Below are 13998 nucleotides of genomic sequence, written 5' to 3'. Positions count from 1 at the left end.
GATAGGAATTGGAGAGAGGATTAGAAGGCATATACAGACAGAGAGATTATCTATAAACAGATAAAACTGAAAAAAAAAAAGGAATTTCATGAAATACTTACCCTTACTACACGTGATATACTCTGGTAACTTCTACTGTATTTTTTTAAAATGTTAGTCACAACCTACCGAACTGATTTCATGATCTTAGGTTAAGGTCTTAGATCAACTGGATTATCAGCTTTTAGAATGAATATTGCTATGTGCTTCAGTTTCTGCATTTCTGTTTAAGATCACATTAGTAATAAGGAGCACTTAATGGTTAAAGTTTAATGAGAAAAATAAAACAGAAGTAGTTTTAAAATTGAACTGGATGGCCAGGTGCAGTGGCTCACGTCTGTAATCCCAGCACTTTGGAGGCCAAGGCGGGCGGATCATTTGAGGTCAGGAGTTCGAGACCAGTTTGACCTACACAGCAAAACCCCTACGAAAATACGTCTCTAAGAAAATACAAAAATTAGCCGGGTGTGGTGGCGGGCGCCTGTAATCCCAGCTACTGGGGAATCTGAGGCAGAAGAATCGCTTGAACTCAGGAAGCAGAGGTTGCAGTGAGTCAAGATTGTGCCACTGCACTCCAGCCTGGACAACAGAGCAAGACTCCCTCTCAACAACAACAACAACAACAACAACAAAAATGGAACTGGTACACTGGTACCCAATGGAGGGCAAACCACTTAAGTCATACTGTGGTTTGAAGAGAGAAAAAGACTGGAAGATGCTAAATGCAGTCGCTCATGCCTGTAATTCCAAGAACTTGCAAGGCTGAGGTGAGAGCATCACTTCAGGCCAGAAATTCGAGACCAGCCTGGGCAACATAGCCAGAACTCATCTCTACAAAATTTTTTTTAAAAAATTAGCTGTAAGGGGTGGTGCATGCCTGAGTAGCCAGGACTACAGGTATGTGCCTCATTAGGAGGCTGAAGTGAGAGGATCTCTTGAGCCCAGGAGTTCAAGGCTGCAATGAGCTATGACCACGCCACTGCACTCCAGCTTGGGCAGCAGAGCGAGATCCCTACTCTTTAAAAAAAGCATGCAGGAAAGATTTGAGCCTTTACACAGCATATTACAGCAATATCATAGCACAGGATCTGGTGAAGAATAATGATGATATGACACCTTTATTCTCTAACTTACTCTCAATTTTGCTGTGAGCCTCAAACTGCTCAAAACAAAACAAAACAAAAAAAAAGCTCAACCAAAAAAAAAAAGAACTTGGTCCTCAGTTGGGGATATATCCCCTTGAACTGGTAGGAACAGTTTATTTTTAGCAGCAGAACATCACCCTTCATACCAAACAGTCATTCATTTATATTTTATTAGTTTCATACATTTACTTTAATCTCAAATTTTGCTTGGACTTTATTCCTGTTAAAATAGGTACAAAACCTAGAGCACTAAGTTTTCAGTTTATAAATATTTAAGTCACTTTATAATAAAACTAATTTAAGTCAAATGGGTGAGGAGGTTAGCAAGAATTATTTTTTCCTTTAAAATAGACCTTTTTTCACTTTTACAACATATATTAACTTTGTAATTTTTAAAATTATAATTTAACAAATTTAAATAAGAAAATTCTAACACAAAGTAGTAAATTAAAAGGTTGGTAGGCCAAATTTGAGAAACATCTAAATAAAGTATAAGCTCCTCCCACTAGTGCCCAGCATCCTCAATGAAACAGCTCCAGTCTTCCTCTCTGGCCTTAAACATAATCACTCAGCAAATACTCACTGAACAGCTCTTCTGCACTAGATTCTGTTGCAGGCTACTCTTGACCCATATATTCCTAACACTCCAGTCAACTCGATGTTCCCAATTCCCTTTTCTCATCCTGTGACCACACTTCCTGGAATGCCCTCTTTCTACCCAGCCCCACCTTCCCACCTAATTTAGGTGCTATGTTATTAATATCTATATACTACCCACTGTTTAGTGTGCCATTCCACATTTACTTGGCTCTAAATATCTAAGAATTATATTGAAATGACTTCATATGAACCCACAGAATTGAGCTTATTAAACTTTGATAGAACAAACTGTAACATTGCAATCACGAAATTGGTACCATCAAGTACTGACCACTTAATAACATTTTGTATGTGTGAAACACTTCCTCTTAACCAAATTAATGAGTAAGACCTGTTGTTGTTTCTTTTACTCTCATTCTTTAAAAAAATTGAAACCTTTATACTAACGTTTAATTCAAATGACATTAGAAAAAAGTTGGACTTCGGCCATAACACAGATACCTAATTTGCATAACAATTCCTCTGGTAATTATATAGTCTCACAGTTATCACTTCATTTTGGCACCAAAACTCTGCTAAATATTTTCCATTAAAAACGTGAAAGTCAAAGTACAATAACACAAAGTAATAAGTAATTTCTACTATATAAATTAATTTAATAAGAGATGAACACAAAATGAAAATGCTACTATGGTAATTTCAAATATGTGTCACCATAAATGACATTCAGGTGGTACTATGCCTCCGCATAAAGAATCATGTTAGATAATACATTTGGTTAAACCTCTAACACTGAAAGTAAACATAGTAGAGGTTATTCTTATTCCCCAACATTAAGATTTCAATGTTTTCTTTAAATCTGCAGCATACACATCTATCTTTGAGGAAGCACTTATGTGTTCAAGCATTTATTTCAAAGGTCAGACAGCTAAAGTCACTGTGGTACCACAGGACATTCTTCCACGCCTTTTTCAAAGGTATCAATGAGCTAAGGCTAGTTTTTAACCAAGTATCTTTCTGAATGTCATACAGTTTCAGTAAATTATAACAGAGTCAATAAAGTAAAAAATTAGCTCACATCATTGGTTATATCACGTGTGATAAATTATAACTACACATCCCTACCTTGTCCTGGTTCTCCATCTAGCTCTTTAATTCCTCCCCTTCTGTCTGTATTCTTGCTCCTATTCCCAACTATTGGCATTCTCTAAGCTCCTTGATCTGATTCTTTTCTCTGTATCTGCTTTTTCCTTTAGGGAAATATTTATTTTTAAAATTCAACTGTCCCATCTAGGCAGTACACTCATCTCTTCCCTTCTATCATGCTATTCCTTTTCCCAGAAACCTTACTGCCTTCTATAGGAATCCATACCAGTTTGCTGGATTTCATAGGCCTTCACCCTTTCTTTCTCAATTCTCAACATGAAAGTTCCCTCTAATCAGAGAAATCTCCCTTCTGTCTTCACACTTCTCTAATATTTCCAGCCTGTGTGCCTCAGACCTCATATCATTTCCATACACACACAACATACCCTTCCTCCCTCCCCATTACCAACTCAAAGCCTTCTATTCTGCAAATGTACCAGCCTATCCCACCTCCTTCATACAGCCTTCCTTGGCTATGCCAGTGCTCAGGAAGCTCTCATTTCTTTGAATACAAAATTGAGTGTCATCTGTGATGTTCATCTGATTCACCTTAAAAGTCAGTTTCCTTGAGAACTAGTAAATATTAATAGTACTTGTTTATCGCTTTCTAAAGCTTTCCTCTCAACCATTTCTATAAACATACAACATTTCTACGCTAAAGCAACCTTAACTGCAATTGATAAAGGGCTCAAGACTATTGCTTCCCATTTGTTTCTTTCTATACATTTTTACAACAAAAGAAAGTGTAACAAGATAGTAAGACTGATTCCCTAAGACCCAAGCTGAAATCTTACAAACATACTTTACATACATAAAAATAAATAACCTAAGAAAAATTGATAGTATATCATTATTTAGGAGTAATAATTTTAGATTACTATCATCTCTAATATTTGTTCTAAGTCACAATATGATACAAAGTAAATAAGTCTGTACTTTCAGATATAAAAGGAAATGTGAAGATTTTAGTAACCATTAAACAGTAATTCACAGAATATAAAATCCTTTGGAGACCTCTTGTGGTTAAAGTTAAGAATGCCAAAAACCCTAAGATATTTTAAGATATTTTAAGACAGACACTCCACAATTCCAAGCCATTCTTTTGCCTTTCCTCACACAGCTTTAACATATTATGTCTTCAAAATTAATAAAATATTATTAACCAGTAACTGATAAAAACTGCTGTTTTTACCCTTAGATATACAGCATAAGAAAAAAATGGGGTACTTAGTCTGAGATACAAGAAACTACTTACCAGTGTTTAAAACAGACAAGAAGATATCACCAAAAACAAAACAAATTTTGTACTTGTAAATTTAATACTGTATTGTTTACTGGTTGTAAATATGGAAACAAAGAAGGTCATTATATAATGAAAAAGGGGTCAATTCAGCAAAAGGATACGATAATTGTAAATATACGTGCCTGAGGCAGGCAGATCACTTGAGGTCAGGAGTTCGAGACCAGCCTGGACAACATGGTGAAACCCCGTATCCTGTCTCTACTAAAATACAAAAAAATTAGCCAGGCGTGGTGGTGCACGCCTATAATCCCAGCTACTCGGGAGACTGAGGCAGAAGAATCGCTTAAACCCGGGAGGCGGAGGTTGCAGTGAACTGAGATCACGCTACTGCACTCCCCTCTGGGTGACAGAGCAAGAATCTGTCTCAAAAAAAAGAGAGAAAAAAAAATAGCAGCTGGATACTTCAATACCCCACTTTCATCATTGGACAGATCTTCCAGACAGAAAATCAATAAAGAAACGTCAGACTTAATCTTCACTACAGACCAAATGATCCTAATAGATATTTAGAGAACATTTCATTCAATGGTTGCAGAATACACTTTCTTTTCCTCAGCATGTAGAGGATCTAATCATTATAGCATGAATGATCTAAACATTCTCAAGATTAGATGTTAGGTCACAAAACAAGTCTTAAAACATTCAAAAAACTGAAATAATATCAAGAATCTTCTCTGACCACAATGAAATAAAACTAGAAACCGAAAACAAGAATAATTTTGGAAACTATGGAAATTTGCAAACGCATGGAAATTAAACAATATGCTCCTGAATGACCAGTGGGTCAATGAAGAGATCAACAAGGAAATTTAAAAATTTCTTGAAACAAATGATAATGAAAACACATACCAAAACCTATGGGATACAGTGACGGCTGTACTAAGAGGGAAGTTTATAGCTAAAAGCACCTACATCAAAAAAGAGGAAAAACTTCACATAAATAACCAAATGATAAACCTTGAAGAACTAGAAAAGCAAGAGCAAACCAAATCCAAAATTAATATAAAATAAAAATAAAAATCAGAGCAGAAATAAATGAAATTGAAACAAAGAAAATACAAAAGATCAACAAACCAAAAGTTAGTTTTTGAAAAGATAAAATTGGTAAGACTTTACCCAGACTGTGAAAAAAAGAGAGAAACCCCAAACAAACAAAATTAGAGATGAGAAAGAAGACATTACTACTGATACTACAGGAATTCAAAGGATCATTAGTGGTTACTATGAGCAACCATATGCCAATAAATTTGAAAATCTAGAAGAAATGGATAAATTCCTAAACACATGCAATCCACCAAGATTGAACCACGAAGAAATCCAAAACCTGAACAGACCAATAACAAGTAACGAGATTGAAGCCATAATAAAGTCTCCCAGCAAAGAAAAGCCAAGGACCCAACAGCTTCACTGCTGAATTCTACCAAACATTTAAAGAACTAGACCCATTTTCCTCAAACTATTCCGGGAAAAAAAAAAAAAAGGATAATACTTCTAAACTCATTCTACCAGGCCAGTATTACCCTGATACCAGAATGAGACAAATTCACATCAAATAAAGAAAATTAGAGGCCAATATCTCTAAGGAATATTGATGCGAAAATCCTCAGCAAAATACTAGCAAACTGAATTCAACAACACATTAAAAATATCATTTATCATGACCAAGTAGAATTTATCACAGAGATGCAAGGACGGTTCAACATATGCAAATCAGTCACGATGATACATTATATTAACAGAATGAAGAAAAAAAAACACATAATCATTTCAATTGATGCTGAAAAAGGATTTGATATAATTCAACAACACTTCATAATAAAAACTCTCAAACAACTGGGTATAGAAGGAACATACCTCAATATAATAAAAGCAACATATAAAACAGACCCACAGCTATTATCATACTGAATTGAGAAATATTGAAAGCCTTTCCTCTAAGTACGATAATGATGCCTGCTGCCACCACTGCTATTCAACATAATAGTCCTAACTAGGGCAATCAGACAAGACAAAGAAATAAAGGGCATCCAAATTGGAAAGGAGGACGTCTAATTATTCTTGTTTGCAGATGAGATGATCTTACATTTGGAAAAACCTAAAGACTCTACCAAAAAACTGTCAGAACTGATTAAACAAATTCAGTAAAGTTGCAGGACACAAAATTAACATACAAAATACCAGTAGCATTTCTATATGCTAACAGTGAACAATATGAAAAAGAAATCAAAAAAGTAATCCCATTTACAATAGCCACAAATAAAATAAAATATCTAGGAGTTAACCAAAGAAGTGAAAGATCTCTACAATGAAAACTATAAAACACTGATGTAAAACATTGAAGAGAACACACAAAAAAGGGAAAGATATTCCATGTTCATGAATTGGAAGAATAAATAGTTAAAACATCCATACTACCCAAAGCAATCTACAGATTCAATGCAATCCCTATCAAAATATCAGTGACATTTTTCACAGAAATAGAAAAAATTAGCCTAAAATGTATATGAACAACGAAAGACTCAGAATAGCCAAATATATCCTAAGCAAAAAGGACAAAATTGGAGGAATCACATTACCTGACTTCAAATTATACTACAGAGCTATAGTAACCAAAACGGCATGGTACTGGCATAAAAACAGACACACAGACCACTGGAACAGAATAGAAAACCCAGAATTAAATCCATACATCTACAGTGAACTCATTTTTGACAATGGTGCCAACAACATACACTGAGGAAAGGATCTTTTCAATAAATGGTGCTGGGAAAACTGGACATCCATAGGCAGAACAAAGAAACTAGACCCTATCTCTCACCATATACAAAAATCAAATCAAAAATGGATTAAAGACTTAAATCTAAAATGTCACACTATGAAATGACTAAAAGAAAACATTGGGGAAACTCTCCAGAACACTGAACTGGACAAAGATTTCTTGAGTAACAGGGCAACCAAAGCAAAGATGGACAAATGGGATCACATGAAGTTAAAAAGCTTCTGCACAGCAACAGAAACAATCAACAAAGTGAAGAGACAACCCATGGAATGGAAGAAAATATATGTAGACCACCCATGTGACAAGGGATTAATAACCACAATATATAAGGAGCTCAAACAACTCTATAGGAAAAATCTAATTATCCAATTTAAAAATAGACAAATTGAATAGATATTTCTCAAAAGAAGACATACAAATGGCATCCTGGTATATGAAAAGCTCTCAACACCATCATTCATCACAGAAATGCAAATCAAAACTACAATGAGATACCATCTCACCTCAGTTAAAATGGCTTTTATCCAAAGATAGGCAATAATAAATGCTGGTGAGGATGTGGAGAAAAGGGAACCCTCATAGACTGTTGGTGGGAATGTAAATTAGTACAACCACTATAGAGAGTAGTTTGAAAAAAAACTACTAAAAAACTAAAAATAGAACTACCACATGATCCAGCAATCCCACTGCTAGATATATACTCAAAAGAAGGGAAATCAGTATATAGAAGAGATATGTGCACTCCCATGTTTACTACAGCACCATTCACAAGAGCTAAGATTTGGGAGCACCCAGGTGTCTGTCAGCAGACAAATGGGTAAAGAAAACGTGGTACATATATACAATGGAGTAGCATTCTGCCATAAAAAGGAATGAGATCCTGTCATTTGCAACAACATGGATGGAACTGGAGGTCATTATGTTACGTGAAATAAGCCAGGCACAGAAAGATAAACTTTGCATGTTCTCACCTACTTGTGGGAGCTAAAAATTAAAACAATTGAACTCATGGAGATAGAGAATAGAAAGATGGCTATCAGAGGCTGAGAAGGGAACTAGGGATGGTTAACGGGTACAAAAAAAATAGAAAGAATAAGACCTAGCATTTGATAGTACAACAGCATGACTACAGTCAAAAATCATTTAATTGTACATTTTAAAATAACTAAAAGAGTATAACTGGATTGTTTGTAACACAAAGGATAAATGCTTGAGGAGATGGATACCCCATTTACCCTGATGTGATTATTATGCATTGTATGCCTGTATGAAAATATCTCATGCAACCCATAAATATATACATCTATTATGTACCTACAAAAAACTTTAACCATGCCTGGCTAATTTTTGTATTTTTAATAGAGATGGGGTTTCACCATGTTGGTCAGGCTGGTCTCGAACTCCTGATCTTGTGATCCGCCTGACTTGGCCTCCCAAAGTGCTGGGATTACAAGCATGAGCCACCGCGCCCAGCCACAGAAAATTTAATTAAAATGTTAAAAAAAAACTTCCTCTTACAGAGAGCCTTCTACGGCAGATACTATTTCAGGCGCTTTACCTATATTAACTTATTTAATCCTTACAACAACCCCATGAGGTAAGCACTCTTAATACCCCCCAATATAAAGGACACTGAAGGACAATACAGTAGATAACTTACTCAAAGTCACTAAGGGGAAGAGCTAGTTTTCCAACTCAAACCCTGAGTCACAAGAGTCCACACTGTTTGACCCCTGCTAACTTTTGAATTTCCTCTACTTCATTCTGTCCATAGATATAAATTAGCTGTAGGAACTCCACAGAAATGCAGATTTAACTTTTGACTTTGCTTAGCCCAATATGCAAATAAAGTGAAAATGATCGAAGGATACAAAAAAAAGTGCAAAGAACGAAAAATTACACATGGCCAGTAAACATAGGGAAAATTATTTACAATGCTAACTAGAGAAATTCAAATTAAAGTAAGACAAAAGCAGGCCTTAAATTTGGTAAAACCCACATAAGACACCTAAATTATCTTTGATATGCCAAATTCAAGCTTTTAAATCTCATGTGATGAACAAACATTTAGGAATATCACCAGTCAATGAATGTTGCTTGCCAAACAAATTCACTTTTGACAATGTCTGTCATTATGAAATATTTTGATATTTTATTGAGTTTCACCATTGTTATTTTATAAAATTAAGCAGAAAACAAAAAATGAATGTGTTGATAAAATTGATTGACTTTAGACTCAATCTAAATTAATAAAATATATACTAAGTTAATTTAATAAAATATATACTGTTAATAAAATATAAAGAAAAATGAACTAAATCAAAGACAGGAAATCATAATTTATCCATTTATCATAATTTATCATAATTTATCCATTCCATTTCTATATTCATTTTTTCAGTATTACAAATACTGTTATGATGAATATCCATATATAGAAATATTCATGTGCATTTCTGATGATTTCCTTAAGATAAATTCCTGAAAATGGAATTAACTGGATCAGAGGGTATGAATGTTTATAAAGCTCTTGATTGCCATTTCTCATATTACCATTTCTAGCAAGGAAATGATAGGAAATATTGAAAATGCAATATAGAAGCCTACCTTTAAAAATTTTTTTCGAGATTTTATTAATTTTCTTAGTTCTGTAAAAGCGGCACTCCTTACAAGTTTACTGTTTGACTTTTAATTATTCAAGTTTGAACACATGGTCAGAAAAGGATTAAGATCAAAATGAAGAGATCTGATGCAAAATTTTTCATCTATGTGACTGGCAAAGATTATTTAAATGATCACCCCCAATGTGAGCAAAGGTTCAAAGGACCCTCTTAGACTATACTGGTAGAAGTATAAATTGATATTACCATTTCTAGCAAGCAATCAAGAGCTTTATAAACTTTCTTACCTTCTGATCCAGTTAATTCCATTTTCAGGAATTTATCTTAAGGAAATCATCAGAAATGCACATGAGTATTTCTGTATATGGATATTCATCATAACAGTATTTATAATACTGAAAAAATGAATATAATAAAAATGGAATGGATAAATTATAATACACTTATATGACAATGTTGTGTACTTATTTTGTTTTTAAGAGTACCTACTGAAATATTGAGAGGATAAACTGATGCTCCCAAGGATTTGCTTCAAAGCCAATAATCCAGGGAGAGAGAAAAGGGGAGGGAGTGTAGAAAAATGAGAATGGTCCTGAGAAATGCTGAAGCTGGCTGATAGAGTCATAGGAGTTCATGACACTATTCTGTATAATTTTGTGTATGTTTGAAATTTTCTGCAATAAAGTTTTCAAAAATGAGGAATTTTAAAGTTAAAAAAAAAAAACAACACAGAATACAAAAGTGATTTTGCAGCAGGAATGCAAGTTCACAAATGGAAAAAAGTGATATACACACATGGAAATAATGTGCCAAAATGTTTAACAGTCATTTTCTCTGGGTTACAGAATTCAACTTATGAATTTATCCTTTTTCTTTGTCTTCTAAATGAACATGTATTAGTTTTATAATCAGAAAAACAAATTATGAAAGCTACTTTGAAAGAAATTAAATTCAAATGAAAATGAACACAACACTAAGGACAAAGAAACATATGGAACTTCACTTAATCAATCAGTTTGATTTTCTTTTTTTTTTGAGACAGAGTCTTGCTCTTTAGCCCAGGCTGGAGTGAAGTGGTGCGATCTTGGCTCATTGCAACCTCTGCCTCCCAAGTTCAAGCGATTATCCTGTCTCAGCCTCTGGGGTAGCTGGGATTACAGGTGTCTGCCACCACGCCCAGCTAATTTTTCTTTTTTTAGTAGAAATGGGGTTTTGCCATGTTGGCCAAGCTGTCTTGAACTGCTGACCTCAGGTGATCCACCCGCCTCAGCCTCCCAAAGTGCTAGGATTACAGGCGTGAGCCACCGTGCCTGGCCTTGATTTTCTAAGTGATTTGCCTACTACCTACTACATGAAAATCCTCATGGGCTTCTCTGCCTAGTCCAAAGTCCAAATTCCTCAATATACAGTCTACTTCGCTGAAGCCCCAGCACACCTTTCTGGTCTCTTTCCCACCACACTCCAGGTGGCAGTACAGAGTCTTTCCAACAAGGCACCTTCACGTTTAGCACTTAATACATCATGCCTTTAAGTCCAGTTAGGTATGCACACAGCTGCCTCTCCTGTGGGGTTGTAAACTCTGCCAGACATATATCATAACCACATCTTCTTCCTCTGTATGCACAGTGCCTAGCACACTGCTACTACACAAGTGGTCTGATCTTAGATCCAGTAAACAAAACCACTGGACACAGCCATGAATTGAAACTTGCAGCACAGACAAAGCATTTCCAAAGTTACATAAGCTTTGTAAGAAGTGAACTCTAAATTATCTCCACAAACTGGAGATTACCAATAATTAAATATCATAAACCCCATAATTATTAAATAATATCATTAAATAATATCAGAAACCTCTTCAAAAAGACTGCCTTCTAAAGTCCTACATTAAGGTGATAGTAGGGGTAGGTGGTGTTTCTTCTCTTTGTTTTTTAGATATGAGATCTCACCTTAGTTGCCCAGGCTGGTCTCAGATTCCGGGGCTCAAGTAATCCTTCCTCCTCAGCCTCCCAAGTGGCTGGGATTACAGGCATGTGCCACCATGCCCAGCTTTGTTGTTTTACTTTTTTTTTTTTAATTTCCACTACTACAGTGGAAATATAATTCTTGTAAGTAAAAACTATTTTTAGCAACTTTAGTAAGTATCAGTTTTGGAACTAAACCTAAGTTTCAGAATCAGTATTATATTCCAGTGATATGCCAACTTACCTAACAGATGTGGTTCTGTGGATGAGCGCCTCTGTTTGCTCGGACAAGGCCGAAGGAAGCAGCAGCTCTACTGGCTGCAGGCTTGACATCCGGGTTTCTAGCTCTGAACGAGAAGCAGAGTCCTGGAAACTATCAAACACAACCTCGCCTGTGGCAGGCTGCACTCCCTAAAAACAAATACAAATATAATGTTACAGAAAAAATGTATTTCCCCAGTTATGGCTATAACACGGCATAAACATGGAAAAAGTAAAGATGATACACTCGGGAGTATGTATGTACTCTATTTCCAAAGGGTTAGAAACCTGTCTGCTTTTCAAGACTCTTACACGAAGAGTCAGACTCACAGATACCTAAACGATACTATAAATCAGATTTCTGAGAGCCGCCCTGAATACAAGGCCTATAGTTAATATACCTAACGGAGTGACTATGGCAAGTTACCAAACACTGCCAGGCCTCAGCTTCTTCCTCTGTAAATGGAACCAAACCAGCCTACCTCTCTCATAAGGTTATTGTAAGGATCAAATTATAAAATAAACAGGAATTATTTGTGAACTATAAAGCACCGTACAAATAGTAGTTATCACTCAAAGTAACAAGTGATATGGTCCTAGTAACCAGACCACCAGAATCGTAGTAAATTACTACTTCGTACATCAAAGTAACACATAAAAAGTATACTTTATCGAACTCTGAATGAAGCCCAAGTAGACAGTCTATCCAGTGGAATAATCATGCCAACTTGAACCTACTCCCTGACATCCTAAGCCAATAATAGCAAAGATAAAGTGGAAAAGATCATGGTTTGGAGAAGTGATAGGAAGTTTCCAGCCAAGGTCCCAGAGGGACAATGGAGTAGAGTCAAGATTCAAACCCAGGAAATCTGACTACTCCCCAGTCCACACTGTTAGCCACTACGGATGCTTATGAAAGCCATGGGGGCTAGTTACAGGCTGCATTAGCTAAAAAGAGGAAAAATCACCAATCCCTATGTTCATATACTACTGATGGAAAGCCACTTCTGACAACAGCAAGGCATTACCTAGGAATGCTGAAGTATCCATACCCTATAATTCAGCAATTCCTCCCCCAAGGATACACTCTGGAGAAACTCAGGCATTTGTATACGATACAAGACATACAAAAACATTTACAGCAGCACTCTCTGTACAACTGCAAACTAGACAGAATGCATATGTCCATCAACAGGAATGAATAAACTGTAGATCATGAAATAGGAAAAGGCAATGAGAGAACTACAGCAACACATGTAAATAAATCTCACATACAAAATGGTAAACAAAAGGAGGAAAACCCAAAAGAATACACACACTATATTTACATTTGTATATAACGTTTAAGGTGGTAAGGCTGGAACTAGAAGCTCCAACTAAAAACAAGGAAATTATTATCTTAAAAGTCTGGATTACAGTCACCTCTGGAGGGAATGGACACCCAGGGATCTTATGGGTTGGAGGCAGTGTTATAGCTCCTCTAACTGTAATTAAGGAACATCCTTAATTCTAGCCCAGAGGCTTTCTCTAGAGCCTAGAGAGATGGACTATCAGTACATAAGGATACACATGTAAATTTATATACCAATCTACAAACCAAGCATTTACAAAAACCAGGTACAGATGTTAAAGTAACAAATTTTTCAGTCAGTCAAATTCCCTTTTTCTTTAATCAGAGAAATGGTCTATACTGTAATACCCACAACATCTATCACCCTGTGTGCTATGTGACACACTAAGAAACCTAAAATCAGTGTGTATAAAACTGCACTGCCCAGACTGAAGGCACAGAGCCTGACTGCAGTGGTACTACAACAGCAAAGCCCTTTGAATTTCAGACTAATTACCAATACTCAAAAGGTGACTCCCAGGTACTGACCAGGCAATGGGTGACACCCATCGTGACAAGGAAAACAGTGTTGAGGGTAAAAAAAGATAAGATCAATTTCGGCCACACTGAGTTTGAGGAGCCAGAGTAAATTCTAAGTATCTTTGTTCAATAAAAATTTGGATGCAGGAGCCTGGATCTCGAGAGAGGTGCAGCCTGGATCCAGAGCTCAGGATGTCATCAGCCCAAAAGTGGTTGCAGAAGTAAAGGACAGCCCCAAAGAAAATGCTTGAAGGGCAAAAAGCTGTTTTC

General features: G+C 35.9%; 1 protein-coding gene across 11 annotated transcripts in view; it reads right to left on the bottom strand.

The window, feature by feature from the left end:
• MSH3 (mutS homolog 3) overlaps positions 1-13998 on the bottom strand; it is a 228349-nt gene that overhangs the window by 189166 nt on the left and 25185 nt on the right. For all 11 annotated transcript variants that reach the window (NM_001131571.1, XM_063723860.1, XM_054555021.2 and 8 more), the window contains 1 exon segment: positions 11842-12008. In NM_001131571.1, the coding sequence (NP_001125043.1) occupies positions 11842-12008 (167 nt within the window).

The sequence above is a fragment of the Pongo abelii genome, chromosome 4 (genome assembly GCF_028885655.2).
Source record: "Pongo abelii isolate AG06213 chromosome 4, NHGRI_mPonAbe1-v2.0_pri, whole genome shotgun sequence".
In the NCBI taxonomy this organism is placed as follows: domain Eukaryota; kingdom Metazoa; phylum Chordata; class Mammalia; order Primates; family Hominidae; genus Pongo; species Pongo abelii.
The sequence above is the reverse complement of the archived record's forward strand: the minus strand, read 5'-3'. Positions and strand labels throughout refer to the sequence as shown.